The 15,474-nt window shown below is 46.7% G+C and overlaps 1 protein-coding gene across 1 annotated transcript; it reads right to left on the bottom strand.

Moving 5' to 3' along the window:
- Positions 1 to 504: 504 nt before the first annotated feature.
- On the bottom strand, positions 505 to 15,322 carry LOC110085830 (cryptochrome DASH). The gene is made up of 14 exons (XM_073002835.2): positions 15,176 to 15,322; positions 12,705 to 12,877; positions 12,095 to 12,188; positions 11,042 to 11,172; positions 10,770 to 10,918; positions 9,951 to 10,039; positions 8,698 to 8,771; positions 7,890 to 7,979; positions 7,177 to 7,256; positions 5,812 to 5,871; positions 4,938 to 5,095; positions 4,273 to 4,392; positions 3,329 to 3,508; positions 505 to 1,978 (listed from the first exon to the last, which is right to left on the bottom strand). The coding sequence occupies exons 1-14, from the start codon at positions 15,239 to 15,241 to the stop codon at positions 1,868 to 1,870; spliced, it is 1,575 nt and encodes a 524-aa protein (XP_072858936.2). The 5' UTR covers positions 15,242 to 15,322; the 3' UTR covers positions 505 to 1,867.
- Positions 15,323 to 15,474: the final 152 nt, after the last annotated feature.

The raw sequence follows: 15,474 nt of genomic DNA, 5'->3' as shown, positions 1-15,474 counted from the left end.
CTCCAAAAAGATCAGGAGGGGTCATCTCCCACCCCATCATTCGTGTGACTGTCTCAACAATCCTGCGAAATGAATTAGTCTAAAAGGTGGTGACTTTGGGATTATGAATCAGGGAACTTCACTGCAAAGGTTTGCAAAATCCATAATTTTTTAAAAAAGTAACTTTAAAAAAAATTAAACTCCCAGAACCTCTTGGTTATCACAGCAATTGAAAATCAACCTTTAAGGACTTTTTGTAGAAACTGTGCTTTGGAAGAAGTTAACGCTAGCAGATTTATAGAATTTATACCCCCAAATCCTTTTTGTGCAAAGGCCAAGCCTGCAAGAAAATCTAAAATATCAGTCGACTCCGAGCTATTTCCAAATGCAAAATAGCTAGCTTGATTTTTTAAAAATGCTTGAAAGATATCGCAACACAAATATTTCTAATTTCTAATCAAGTTATAGTGCGTAACTAAGTGTTGTAGAAATTTGTTGCTGTACACCATATAAGAAACTATAAGAGACAGTGAAATATTATAGGTTTATTGGGATTAATGTTGTCCTCTGAGGTTATTAATCGCAGGCACAGCTGTTTCGTTATCCAGCCGGTTTAAATTCAAAATTCACTGATGCTCCCCTAAAAGCAACCAACCACCTCTGAGGTAGCAAACCTGAGTTCAAAACAACCACTGCAGACAAGAGGGCATGAGGTATAACCCAGATCATAGATCAACATGGTCCTTTTCTCCAAAATGCTAACATTATTTTGATTTGTATTCGCGAAGGCTTTCACGGCCGGGATCTAATGTTGTTGTGGGTTTTTCGGGCTTCTTGGCCGTGTTCTGAAGGTGGTTTTTCCTAACGTGGCGAAACGTTAGGAAAAACTACCTTCAGAACACGGCCAAGAAGCCCGAAAAACCCACAACAACCATTATTTTGATTCCTATGTTTTTGTGGGGGAGTTTTGCATTTAGTTGAAAAGGTTGAACAAAGACAGAGAAAAGAATTTACAGTGGTGCCTCGCTTAACGACGTTGATTTGTTCCAGCGAAATCACTGTAGAGCGAAAATGTCATAAAGTGAAATTTAAAAGCCCATTGAAACGCATTGAAAACCGTTCAGTGCGTTCCAATGGGCTGAAAAACTCACTGTCCAGCGAAGATCCTCCATAGGGGCGGCCATTTTCGGTACCTGTAGAGCGAGGAATCCGCCCAAAAACACAGCGGGGAGCCATTTTGAGCACCTGGTGGCCATTTTGAAACCCCAACGATCAGCTGTTTTGATCATCATAATGCGAAGAATCGGTTCCCGAAGTAGGGAACCGATCTTCGCAAAGTGAAAAAAACCCATTTAAAACATTGTTTTGCGATTGCAAAAACATTGGTGTGAAGCGGATTTGTTGTTATACGGGGTAATCGTTAAGCGGGGCACGACTGTAATTAAATTTTGGCATCATTGATGATTTAATGCTTCTCTGAAAAAGTTTTTTTATAAAAACAACAACAGAAGTATCTTGGAAAAATTAATTCTTAAATAATCTGCAGATTCAATAGAGATCTATTTATCTCGTCCCTGTAACCCCAATTCCAAGCCCCCAAAAAAGTCCTCAAGAGTATATAATTCAATTTTTAAAGAAGCCACACAGGGAATCCATGCACCCATTAAGCACCTAAAATACTAATTATTTCCCATTTTGCTTTTGGGAGATTGGGGAGGCCTTTGAGGTGGTCTGAGTGGCCACCAAGATGGATCCAAGTGGCCACCTCCATCTGGCTGTTACCAAGGTCAAGGTGATTGGTGGCCCTGGAAGATGATGGAATTCACCCTTCGGAACCCCAACGTCAACCTGTCCTTTCCCTACACAACCACCATGAGCGACCATCAAGTCAGACCAGATCTTTCTTGTGCGAAAAATAAAAATCCACGCCTCTGTTTTTGTGTTGCTTTGGAGTGTAGGAGGGTCCTTTTCCACGCCTTGCAGCAGTGCTTTGGTGGTTCTGCAAAAAGAGGGAGAGAGAAGGAGGGAGGGAATTAGGAATTATTGGTGTAAAAGTCAAACAGATGAGACAGGGTCCTTTGACTTGAAAACAGAAAAATCCGAGGAAATGCCCATATATTATTTTTCATTCTTCACTTTTGGAGGGTGGCATCTGCTCCACCCCCCCCCCAAACAAACATTTCTCTTATAAAAATGGAGTTTTTAGATCAGAACCCCCCTTTCTGGCGCCTCTAGTGGCCAGAAATATTGGTAACCTTGAGACATGGGGAGGGGTGAGCCTTTAATACTAAAAATTGGAATCAGCACTTTCAATCAAGGTAGCTGGCTATCTATCCATCCTATAATGTTACCTATCTATCTATCTATCTATCTATCTATCTATCTATCTATCTATCTATCTATCTATCTATCTATCTATCTATCTATCTATCTATCCATCCATCCATCCATCCATCCATCCATCCATCCATCCATCCATCCATCCATCCATCCATCCATCCATCCATCCAAACTTTAAAACATTTCCCCAGTTCCAAGAGGGAGATAGAAAACTTTTACGTAATTAATCTGAATTATTATTTTTTAGTTATGCTGGCATAAATTTATGTAACTGGGTTTTGCTGATTAAGAAACAAATACCGTGTTTCCCCAAAAATAAGACAGGGTCTTATATTAATGTTTGCTCCAAAAAACACATTAGGGCTTATTTTCAGGGGATGTTTAATTTTACAGTCGTTTTTTCTGGTTGCTGCACAAGGGTGGAGGGCAAGGTTTCACTTCACTGGAGCTTATTTTTGGGATATGATGAGCATCCTGAAAAATCCTACTAGGGCTTATTTTCAGGCTAGGTCTTATTTTCGGGAAAACGGGGTACAATCTTTTTTCAGTGGTGGAGGATTCTCGGGTACATGTTTGCTCAGAACATAGCAAAATAGCATAAGATGACTTCTAGAGTGTTTTTTTAATGGGAGGGATTGGATAATGAGTTTGCTGATAATGGCAGTGCTGCCGCTGTGTCCCTATGGGCCCCGGGAGACACACATGTCCTGTGGACACCAAAAATTTGCCCCATTCAACTATGGGAAATGGTGTTTTGAGTTACGACCAACTTTAGTTACAACCATCATCCGGAACCCATTAAGTTCCCAGTTCAAGACACCACTCCGTCTCATGTCTGTATCCAGCATGTGCTCCTTTGAAGGGGCAAGGGGGACTAAGCCCAGCGGGAAAAAGCCGCTCCGCCTCTGGCAGGGTGATGTTTCTCCCATGGCATCGCGGGGTCTCAAGATCTTCCAAGTGCCCTTTGGTCACCCGGCGTGGCCGGATGACTTCCCACGGGGCTACTTACTGCCGCCTTCTGGTTGAGGTGCCTGCTCCACTCCGGGGCGGTCACCACCGGCAGAGGATATGTCGTGCCGAGCTCAACGCCAGCTTGCGAGAGCGCGCCCTGGCTCAGGGCCCAGGGGGTGTGGACGTTGCCCCCCTTGATGCGCTGTAATTCTGGAACCCAGAGCCTGGCGTAGTCGCCCTGGGAAGATAAAGAATTCTCTCAGGCTCCCTTTGAAGCGCGATAAAAGTTCCTTTTCCGTATTACAACTCCCGGAATCCCCCCAGTTAGCAAAGGAACCGGAGTCCACGCAGGACGCTTTCCAAGCTTGCTCCCACCAGTAAGGCAAAAATTCGATCATCTCCCCTGCTTCCCAAAAGGAAAAAAATTATTCCTTTTGCCAGGGCACTCCCATGACATGCCTTGTTTAAAAAAAGAATTCAAAGTTTAAATGCCAGTCCGAGACAGGAAAATCGACTTAACACCCACAGCTAACATGGCTAGAGGTTAAAAAAAATCTTTGTAATATTCTTGAAGCTGCGGTTTCAAAACAATGCCATCTCTGCCTGAGTTCATCATTATCTTAGAAATGCAGAGTTGGAAGGAACTCTACAGATCAGCCCATCAAGGAGGCCCAGTGGGGGAATCGAACTCAGCTTCCAGTCCCCCGATCCTCCTTCTGGCTCTCCTCTGAACTTGCTCCAGTTTGTTGACATCCTTCTTAAAAGTCTGGTGTCCAGAACTGGACACAGGGACTCTAAATGGAGCCTAACCAAACTAAGGATGGTTAAATGCACAGAAACAGATTAACTTGACACATAAGATAACTCAAAAGAACAATTAAAACAGATAAGCAAGACTGGGAAGAGGTGGAATTGGGCTTTAGTTCAACCCAACGGGAAGAAAGGGAAAAAAACCCCTCCAAATTGTAGCACCGCATGCGAACACCGCAGTGGAAAACTTACATTGCCGTCATAATCTAAAGCTTGCTTGATCATGTTAAATTTCCGGTTTTCTCTTGGGTCGTTGCCAATGCCAGCGCTGTAGAGCCAGTTCCCGTAGTTGCTGCAGACATCGTAATCCACCTTGGATGTGAGAAACAGATACGGAAGGACACAACCGACGGTTTTTTGTTTTTTTTTTAAATGTAGGTTTGGGTGTTTAATCCAATCCATTTTCTATTCTCCACCTTCACGGGGAGATGGTTTCTAAACTCGTTGCACCTCCCTTAGGAGAGATTTGTTTCGAAATCTCTCTTGGCACCTTCTTTTGGAAGTTTTTTTTTAAAAAAATTCGCTGGTTTGTGCAAATTCGTTTATTGGCCAAACTGGTGTTTCACGCTTCAAAGCCCCACCTCCTCCGGCAGCCGCCCACTCAGGAGGCAGTGTGGTGGAGCAGGGAAGCCTGGCCACTGCCTCCGAGTGGGGCGCCCACCAGAGGAGGCTAGGCTTCAAAGCACTGAACATTTGCTCGGCTGATAAACGAACCGGCGTACGAACCACCTGAACCACCGGTTCGTGCCCATCTCTAGCTTCAGTCAAGTCCCTCCTTGAAACACTTAGCCCTAAATCCTGAATGTCCCTTAATAAAAGTAGACCCGCAGAAGAGGGGAAATCTGCTTGATCCTTACCAGCAAGGATTCAAACCACTCGGCTCCCAGCCTCCAGTCCAAGCCCAGGTCTTTGGTCAAGAAACTCGCCACGTTCTGGCGCCCCCTGTTGGACATGAAGCCCGTCGCTGCCAGCTCCCGCATGTTGGCATCCACGAAAGGCACGCCCGTTCTTCCTTCTACCACAGCAAAGAAAGAAATAGCAGGGCTCTGACTAAAGCAGGACAGACAACGGGGGCCTGGCACCCGGGGGTGGGGGGCAAAATCTAGCAGGGAATCAACGGGACGGTGCTAGGAAAACCAACAGCAACATCTCCCACTCCTGTTGGCTTTGGTGGGTTGTTTTCAAAAGCATGCACTTCCAAACGCCACCACCTCCTCTTTTCTCACGTTGTGGTTCATTGTTGTTTCTGTGCATTTATTTTTCAGCCTATAATGCTCAGAATTTATTTGGGCACGTCTATTCCTCTATATTATTTGATGTTGTTTTAGTTTAGTTTACCGATGTCAATTATTGTCCGTTTTTCTGTTGTGAACGATCCAAAATGGCCTTGGCAGCCGGGGGGGGGGCATAGAAACCAGCCAGATAGCTCGTGACAGCTCAGACAGACAGACCGGCTCCTTTATTTTGCACCAGCCTTCCTCATGCTGGGGCCCTTCAGAAGGGGCCAGACCACAACACCCATCGTCCCCGCACAGCACAGGCAAGAAGCCACTTGGCTGGGGAAGATGGAGAGTGTGTGTCATCCAGGACCTCTGGACAGCCCCAAGACTGGGAAGGCTGTTTCAGGGAAGTTCATGACGGCCACTTGAAGTGACGGAAAAGCATTCAGATTCTGGAATGGGTTCTGGGTTCGGATTCTGGAATTTCCCAGGCAGCCTTTGCTTTACTGACCTTTCCAAGAATCAAATAGCTTTGGGTCTTTCTTCCAGGGAATCTCCTTCTCTTGAAGCCCTGTGTGAGGATCAAGGGCAGGGAGAGAATATACCAAGATTTACCAACTTAGAAATGCAGAGCTGGAAGGCACCTTCTGGATCCTCGAACCCAGCTCCTTGTGTCAAGGAAGCACTATCGGGGGGGGGGAATCGAACTCCCAACCTCTGGCTCCACCACCAGATGCCTTAAATCACTGAGCTATCTACGCAGCATCAGAATGGATGAGTTCTACCTTCCAAATCTTAGTTGGAATTTCAGCTACGAGGGTGTCTTCTGTCTGGCAAGTCCCTCCGTTCAGATCTATGGTCAGCCACAACAATTAACTACTTTAACTCTGCATCGTTAAGCACCAGGGCCTTCTTCAGTCTAGGGACCAAATTCCCAGTTTGGGACGGATCCACCAGTAAGCGGGGCTAAAGCCTGTTGTGTGTGGGGGGGGGACAGAAAAGAGAGAGAACTGCCAGCGAGGCCAGCTTGGACATCAGGGAGACTAAATGTACTGAAAAACATTTCAATCCCATGCATGCCTTACTCAGGAAGAAGTCCCAGTGTATAATAGCTTCCTGGGCTGCACAAGTCAGCTCTGTTTCACTGATATATTTCATTTATAAGTGATTTTTACCCTGCCTTTCTCCTTAAAAGGACGCAAGGCGGCTGGTAACGTTACGATTTCCATAACTCCTTAGGGTGACATAAACAGGGCTGATATAAAACCAACATTTTGGTCTTTAGAAAGAAAGAAGTCAAGGCTTTACCTACACATACCCTTGGCTTCTTGATTTTAATTCACCATCAGTCTGGGAAAGGGAGGTAAATATGATGCCGTAATGTTGCTGAATGTGGTTCCCTCAAGCGTAAGCTGCACCAGAACGATGGTGGGAAGGACTAGCCTCCCTCTGTTTTGGCTTTGGGACTTTGCCACTTGGGTAACCAAATCTGATTGGCTGTGTGGTGTCATGAGGAAGCTACCGTATTTTTCCGTGTATAAGACTATACTTTTGTCTAAAATCTTTAGACTAAAAATTGAGGGTCATCTTATACACGGAAGTAAGCTGAGGCGAGAACAAAAACAAGTGGAGGGGGAAGCAGGGATCAAAGCGATCCTGCAGCGGTTTGATCCCTTTCCCCTTGCACTTGCTAAGCCCCACTTAGATTTCTTAATTTTGGATTAGAAAAGGGGGGGCGTCTTATACATGGGGGCGTCTTATACACGGAAAAATACAGGAAATTCAGAGCAAAGGTACTCAGCTCTTGCCCTAACTCTGTTGTCTCCCGCAAAGGACGGCTCTGCTTCACGAGGCACCTCATCTCCCCCCAACTCACCTCTCACCAAGAAAATCTTGTTGCCGTATTTCAGGGCTACGAACCGGAAGTAATCCCTCCACATCAGTTCAAAGAGCACCCTACGAAAAATGGACACACAGGTAACATTCCAGGTGTAGAAATAAAACACATCTGATCTCACCCGGCTTTGTGAACGGGCCCAATTTACAAGGCCTGTAACGTTTCAAAATGTGATATGGTTAATGCCAACAGTAGCCGGAATCCTACTGGGTATTCGTGCATAAAATCACAGAATAATGGGATTGGAAGGGGGCCTCTAAGGCCATCAAGTCCAACCCCCTGCTCAAAGCAGGAATCCAAATCAAAGCAGATTTGATAGGTGGTGATCCAGTTTTCCCTTGAATGACTGCAGCGTTGGAGTGCTCACCACCTTCCCCTGAGGTCACTGGTTCCATTGTTGTATTGCTCTAACAGTTAAGAAGTTTTTCCTGATACTCAGCCAAAATCTGATGTAAATGTCATGGGGACTTCTGTGTTTTCTGAAACACAGAAGTCCCTGTGATTTACTGATGAGTTCTTGGCCACATGTCATTTGCACCCCCTGGTTCTGCGTCTGGCACACAGGCAACACCTCATTGGTAAACCGCAATTAGGCGCCGTGATGTCCATGTTTCCTCTTAAACTCATGTAAACAACCGGTAGGATCTTAAGTATATTTTCAGAAGTAACCCAGCTCATAAATCATATCCTACCAGTAAGTACTCTGATTTGCAGTCCGCTCTTTTTCGTATTTCCGAATCTCATGGTAAATATACCTCGGCGAGATGCACCCCAGAGACAGCCTAGAAAGAAAACAAGAACAGATAATCCAGGATATCGTCAGGAAATGTGAGCCCCACCAGATTCATTCCCTGGGGTGTGATACTATCCTGTACGGGCTAAATCTGAGCTTAGAAAGACCATCGTCAGTTTACTTTAAAAATCACATATCCCACCTTATCCTGTAGACTCAGGGTGGGCAGGAATACAGTATGGATTGGGGACGAATAAAAAGCCGAATTGCAAAATTCGTTAAAAGTCGCTGATTCGTTAAATATTTGTCCCTTTGTATTCGTGAGTTCCAGAGAACTCATGAATACGAAGGGATGAATATTTATGAATAGGAAGGGACGAATATTTACCCATTTTTGTTCGTTCCCCCATACAAAGAGGTATGGCCTTCTCACACTCGCCCAGCTAAGCAGCTATTCACTTTTGTTGGTCTCGTGTGTGTGTGTGTGTGTGTGTGTGTGTGTGTGTGTGTGAGAGAGAGAGAGAGAGAGGGGGGGGGTTCTGGAGGCAATAGAAGCTGGTCGTTCCCATGTCAGTGAGATGACGGATTCACTCTGGGTTTTAGTCCAAACTTTAAAGGAAATGTTACAAGATGCTGAAACGCTGGTGCCCGGGACAGGTCTTGTAAAGATGAAACGGAAAAGTTTCTTTTAAAAAGGAGAAAGGCAAGGTAAAATTTGTTGAAATAAATAAATAACAATAAAACCCAGAGTAGATTCAGAGACATACCAGGGAGCAAACTTGGTTGAGTAATCCACTCCTATCAATCCATTTCGGGTCTCCTTGTAGGAAGCAACAAAGTTCTGTGCAAATAAAGATGTGCTTTTCAGGGGGGTGGGATTAAAGGACCTCAACCCCCCCCCCCAAGTGTTAAAATAGAATGCAGTTTAAGGGTTCTTGAAGAATAGGGCAGGTTTTAATAGAATAGAGAGCCCTCTAGTGGCCAGAAATGGGAACAACTGGCTTTTGAACAAAGCCTTAAGTCTGGAATAGTTCAGTGGTTTTACGGATATCGCTGGCTAACCAGAGGTTGGCAGTTCGATTCCTCCCTTTGCCTTCCATGGGGCAGAGCCATCCTGTATGGCCCTGGGCAAGCTGCACAATCCCAGGGTAACCTCAGAAGAAAAAGACAGTACAGTGGTGCCTCGCTTAACGGGTGCTCCGTTTAACGACGAAACCCCATAGCAATGAACTTTTTGCGATCGTTCCAAAATGACTGCCGGGTACAAAAATGGCCGCCCGCTGTGTTTCCGCACATATTCCTTGCTTAAGAGGCAGCGAAAATGGCCGCCGTATGGAGGATCTTCGCTTTAAGGTCATTTTTTTGCCCATGGGAACGCATTAAACAGGTTTTAATGCATTTCTATGGGCTTTTTAAAATCGCATAGCGACAAAATCGCTTAGCAGCGATTTTTGCTGCATGGATTAACATCGCTATACCACTGTAATGGTATTGTCTACCTGGAAAATCCTGGAAAAAAAATCAGCGCAAGTTCAAATTGAATTGACGGCATGTGATTATTAACTTTGGAAATGTCTCTCTTTTTTTTGTTGTGCTCCCAGCAATAGTCTTCTAGGATTTTAGGTGGGGGACTCCAGCCTTTTTAGTCGGGGGAATTGGTAAGAGCTGGCACAGCTCAATGAGTTGGAGCATCCAGCTGAGACACCCAGGGTCACGAGTTCAAGTCACTACCTGCCTCCCGGGAGAGGGGCCAGTTGAAGTCACTTAGAGTAGGGTTAGGTCTCCTGCTACCTTGGACAGCCTTCAACCTACGGCATGGTGACCCCAGAGCACCGCCAGAAGAAGCGAACCGCTTCTGAAGAACTTCATACCTAGAAACCACTGAGTGGGTTGAAGTCTAAACTGTTGCTGTTATGATTATGATCAGTGAATCAGAGCTGGGAATCTCCTACATGGAAAACACAGACAATGTCCTCTGTTTTCTGCCCTTGCAAAAACAAAACAGTGCACCACTAATTACCGTGTCCCAGAAATAATGCTGCAGCCTCCTTAATGCCTGAGTCTCACCTCCACTGCAAGGAAAGGCAGAGCGAGGGTCGCTCGGTGGATCTGTGACAGATAAGGTCAGAATCAATGTCAGCCGTAAGTAAAGACATTTTTGTACCCCCCCCAAACATGCTCCAAATTCTGCAATAAAAATTGCCCCACGCCTGTTTCACCCCTCATTTGCAGTGTTCTATTTATCTGCCCTACAGTAGCGTGTTACATGGAATACAGAGATAACGCATGGGAAATGATTTGCTAATTTAGTCTTAAATCATAAAGGCTTCAAGCCAATATCTCTTCCACCCCCTTGTTAAAGGAAAAGGGCATCAAACAATCCCTTAAATCTATGTAGAATAACAAACGGGGATTAGAAATTTGAACTTCGTATCTTAACAAAGAAATGAAAAAGCACATCTCAAAGTTTGCAAACTGTCAGAAATCCCCCACCACCTCATCCCAAATTAATCTGAGCATGTGTTTCAAGTTTTATAAAAAGTATTTGTTAAGGAGGAGGCCAAAATGAATCTCTTTCAGAGTAAACCCACTGAAATCTGGTAAAGATTTGCCCTAAAGGCCACCATTGATTTTAGTTGGTCTGTTTGAAAGGGTAACGAAATCAAGCCTACAGCCTACAATTCAGAAAACGAACCCTCCCATTTTATGGATTCAAAGACAGCAGAACACTCCAGCCTTCTCCGTGGGAGAAATCGTGCCCTTTCAAAAATACTGCACCAGAGTGAACGTTTACATCGGGGGCGACATGAAGAGATGCTTTGCACAGAGCGGGTCTTACTCGTCATCCCAAAATCCTCCAGATCAGGAATGGCTCCATCTTCCAGATCCGGAGGCAGGGGCTTCAGCAGAGGGGCCAGGTTCAGGAGGGGCCGGACCGTCGCTTGCGATTCCACCACTTTGCGGAACTGAGTGTAAACGTCCGGCAACCTGCATACAGAAAAAAGGAAGGAAAACAGGTCAGATGGGGGGTGGACCCAGGAGGTACAGCAAGCATGGGCTGGCAGGCGGGGGGGTGTCCCCCACCTGGCCGGCCACCCCAAAGCGATTCACCTGGAAATGGGCTTGAAGGGCAGGTCATCCCGGTGATAGAGAGTGGAGCCCCAAAATGTCTGGACCGCGACCCCTTTCTCGGAGCACACCTGACGTAGTGCCTTCTCAACCTCCAGCTCTTCTTTCGTCACCTAGAACATGAGAGCATGTTTTGTGTATGGTGTTTCCTTGATCCTTTTTAGTCTTTGTCTACCCACTGTGGCTAGCTTTTATACGGTCCTCTAATAACATCAGTTGCCTTTTTAGGAGAAAGCTGGGGTAAAATTTTAAATAAAAAAATAAAATAAAGCAGGTCAAGACGAAAGCAGATGGGAGCCAGAATCAAAAACAGGCAGAGATATCCATTTCCCCCTTCCCCCCTCTTTCTCTTTCAGTACCTAGTAAACAACGGCAGGCAGACCTTAGAAAATGTATGCTTTGGACTACAACTCCCAGTGACTGGGGGATTGGGGGATTCGTAGTCCAAACAAGGAACTTTTGCAAGCTCTGCCTGCAGGCCGGAGAGAGATTCCTCTTCCTGCAGGGTGGGGAGCCTTCAGAGTTTGCTGACGAATGTCTATCCCAGTTAGACCTCAAACGATGGCCCAGCGAGGAGGGGCAGAGGGGGAACTGGAACCCAGCCACATCTAGAAAGTCGCCATCAGTTCTCCACCCCTAAACATTCTCGAAACAAGCGCATGCAGACGCCTTTTGGAATTAAGCCCAGGGCTGCTAACCTCTCCTTTAGTTATCTCAGATACATCCTTCCCTACGGTCATTTTAACCCATGAATGTGGGACTTAACTCTCTCTCTCTCTCTCTCTCTCTCTCTCTCTCTCTCTCTCTCTCTCTCTCTCTCTCTCCCCCCCCTTCTTTTGGTCCCAAATATAACTTTTCCAAGAATCTGCCACCAGTAACCTCCAGCCACTCTGCAGAGACAACTCACACGCCGATACTGATTCTGTGGGACACAGTGATCCCACCGCATCCTGCAGAGCACGGCCGACAATTAATACTTCTGTCCTTCTGATTTTTCTTTTACCTTCTGAAACAAGTAAAAAACGATTCCCATACCTCTTCGTGAAAAGCTACGGCAGCCACGGAACCAAGCTGGTCAATGAGATTGCGGACCACCTCTTCCGGCTTCCCTTTTCGAACCACCAAATTGCTGGAGGGGAACACGATGGAATATAATTAGGCACAAGGATGGGACTGTGTTTAAGAGCATGAGACGGGGATTGGCGAGATGGGAGTACGAGCTTCTCCAGAATGATGAAATTCCCTCGTGAGCCAGACTCTTGTCTTCTGAACCCATTTACTCCAGCCAGTCCTTCCTCTTTGATACCACTGTCACAAATGCAACCCAAAGAACGATGGCATTTGTAGTCTGGCAAACGATACTTAAGACTTCTCCATCATTCAAGGGAGGGGACGAAAGGCATTTAAGCATCCATGTCTTTTATACCCCCAAATTCAACAGAGTGAAATCTTGTCTATCAACGTGTCATCGAACTGTCCTAACTGCACAGAGTAGATGCACACTCCCTCATGGGTTTCCTCTTGAAGCATGTCAAAGCTGGAACCAAGGTCAAAGAAAAACGAGCGGCCCCAATATAGTTCTCAAAAACATATCTCTTTTTTCCTGACACGTTGCATTAAAAAACATCTCCCCATTTCTACCGACCTGCCTTTCTCCTTGAGGGTCTCCCTGAGATCTCTCACGCTTTCCAGAAGAAATTTGAGGCGATGAGGTCCGGTTTTTGGGAAATTAAAGTGATGTGTGCCTGCATAATGCCGGGGATCGAAGCAGTAGAGCGGGACGACCCAGTCCGCGTTGTTCTGGGCCCAGTGAAGCACCTGTAAAGTCAAACAACCACGGCAACAGAAAATCAGCAGGGCTCCCATACCTATGAGATTGGTATTCACAATTTCATGTCCACAATCTGAAAATATTAAAAACTTTAAAAGAAAAAGAAAAACACTAGAACAAGAACACGTAGTGGTGTCTTCCTCCCTCTAATGTCCGGTTCTGGTAATACATGCAAACATACTTTTTTTCCTGGATTTCTTTTACTACGCTGTATATAATACCATGTTTCCCTGAAAATAAGACCTAACTTGAAAGTAAGACCTAGTAGGATTTTTCAGGATGCTCATAATATAAGCCCTACGCCAAAAATAAGCCCTAGTTAAGTGAAAGCTCGCCCTCCATCACTGTGCAGCAACCAGAAGATGACATGACTGTATTTGAATAAATGTAGATGGTTGTACAGTATATTAAAAAAAAATAAAACATCCCCTGAAAATAAGCCGTACTGCTTTTTTTGAAGCAAAAATGAATATAAGACCCTGTCTTATTTTCGGGTAAACGCGGTATCCACTATTATCCACGGTTTCCAGCATCCGCAGCTGGGCTTGGAAACAATCACTTTCATCGTAGCTTGTTAATGGCTGTTTGCTTGGGGGGGGGGGGGAAATCCACTTCAAATAGCTCTTGCTAGGCAGCATTGGACATGATCCAGCAATGGTCACTATTTGCCTTTCTGGACATAGCACATCAGGGTTTTCATTTTTCTTTTCCAAAAGTTTTACAATGCCAAACTACTGTACACAGAATTATTTCTTTTCTTCCCAAGGGCAGAAATGGGTGATGCCTTTCCCTGTTTTTGGTTTTTGCCCCTTCCTAGCACAGGGCTGGTAGTATCACAGGAGTGATGACCAAGGGAGGGGAGTAGACCTGGCAATCCCATTGTACTTTCCTGGTGGACACACCCTCAGCCCAACTCAGACAGAAGGAGCTACTGCACAAGAAATTGTTCCAGCTCCTTAAAAAAACATGTACAGTAGGACACCCCAGATCTGCAGGGAATCAGTTCCAAACCCCCCAGAGGATTCTGAAAAACGTGGATAATAGCAAACACAATATATAGCAATGTCTCTGGCTCCACCTAGTGGCCAGTTCCTGTAACTTCAACTTTAGAAATGTACATAGAGATTTCTAGAACTATTTTTAATATTTTCAGACTGTGTAGATAAATCCGTGGATACTGATTCCCGCAGATAAGTGGGTCCTGCTGTATCTATAGATGGGTTTGTTTCAGTCTTTAGAGTTGGATCCCTACCTGGGAGATGCATTTAAAATCTTCACTGATCTGTGTGATCCTCCGCATGTGACACTGGACAGGTTCCCCCCACCCCCAGCTCACTGTCCTTCAAAGGGGATATGGGAAGGTGGGGGCGGGGCTTATTTGCACCCCTTGAGTTCATTGAGAAAAGGTGGGCCAGAGATGTAACAAATATATGTTGCTCTGAGAAAATCTATTGCTTTGGATTGCAGCTCTCAGCATGCCTGGCATCTGGGGATTCTGGGATTTAACCTACTGTTCTTATCATCTGCATATGCACATCTAAAATAACTATGCAGAAACATATGCTGGTTGTCTGAATTACCAGCTTAAAAACCCCTTACTCCCGGTCCCTGTGAAACAGACTCTCAGGTATTCAAAAGGCAAAGTTTTAACTTCGGATGGATGGCTCGAGCCAGCGAGCCCGGCAACGCCGCGGGGCCGGAGAGGGAAAAAGTTCCATCAGCGAAAGGGGCGGGCGCTTCCTGATTGGCAGCCTCTTTCTCCCCGCAGGCTCCGCCCCCACTCCTGCCTCCTGTTTGATAACGCGCCCGGCGCTGCACGTGGGGATGGCCAGCCGGCGGGCGGGGCAAGCAAAGTTATGTAAAGACAAAATCACCACGGAGGCTACCCTGCAAGGGGGGGGGGAAGGGGGATCTTTCTCCCACCCATCCCGCCGCCCCTTCCCGGGGGGGGGGTGTCTATTCCCCCCCCCTTTCCAGTCTGCATGCCTCCTCCGGGCCAGGAAAGCAGACAGCCCCCCCCGGGGGGGAGGCTGTTTCTTGGACTACCGCCCCCATTATCCCCCGCCACCCTGGCCCCAGCGTTTTAAGAGGGCGGCGGTGGTGGTGAACTTGGGAAGAGGCAAAAACTTTTTGGAAAAGTTTGGGCAGACGGTCTTTTTTGGGGGAGGGGAGGGAAGAGGCGTCGGGGGGGGTGGACTACAAAACCCAGGGCCCCCACCCGCCCTAGCCCCGTCTTGCCTGGGGAGGCTGGGCTTCCCCGCCCCGTCGGGTAGTCGGTCACCTACCGGGTGGTCGCGGACGCGGAGGTCCTGGCGGAGGAGGCAGAGCGCCGTCCTCGGGGGACCCGCCATCGCCGGGACAGAAGCGCCGCGACGGGGAGGAGCCGCGACCGACCCGCTCCGCCCGCCCGCCTGCCCGCCTCCCCTCGGCCGGCGATCGGGTGCCCGAGGCCAAGTCGATCGCCGCCGCCTCGCCGGTTCCCACGAGCAGCCGACCCCGCGGATCAAAGCCATGCGCGCTCCCGTCCCGTCCCGTTTCCTCCCCTCCCTCGTTCCGTCGTTTTCACGTGTCTAAAGTGGCCAGG

The sequence above is a fragment of the Pogona vitticeps genome, chromosome 6 (assembly GCF_051106095.1).
Source record: "Pogona vitticeps strain Pit_001003342236 chromosome 6, PviZW2.1, whole genome shotgun sequence".
Classification (NCBI taxonomy): Eukaryota; Metazoa; Chordata; class Lepidosauria; order Squamata; family Agamidae; genus Pogona; species Pogona vitticeps.
This window is presented reverse-complemented; position numbering and strand designations above follow the sequence as displayed.

Bases quoted from the DNA above. Each gene is read 5' to 3' on its own strand.
- LOC110085830 (XM_073002835.2), bottom strand. From the start codon at position 15,241: ATGGCGGGTCCCCCGAGGACGGCGCTCTGCCTCCTCCGCCAGGACCTC. The intron at 5,096-5,811 runs GTCAGTAAAGCA...TTGCTGTGGTAG, and splicing joins GCTATTTGATTCTTGGAAAG to AAGGAAGAACGGGCGTGCCT. The intron at 4,393-4,937 runs GTAAGGATCAAG...CTCACATCCAAG, and splicing joins AGTGGTTTGAATCCTTGCTG to GTGGATTACGATGTCTGCAG.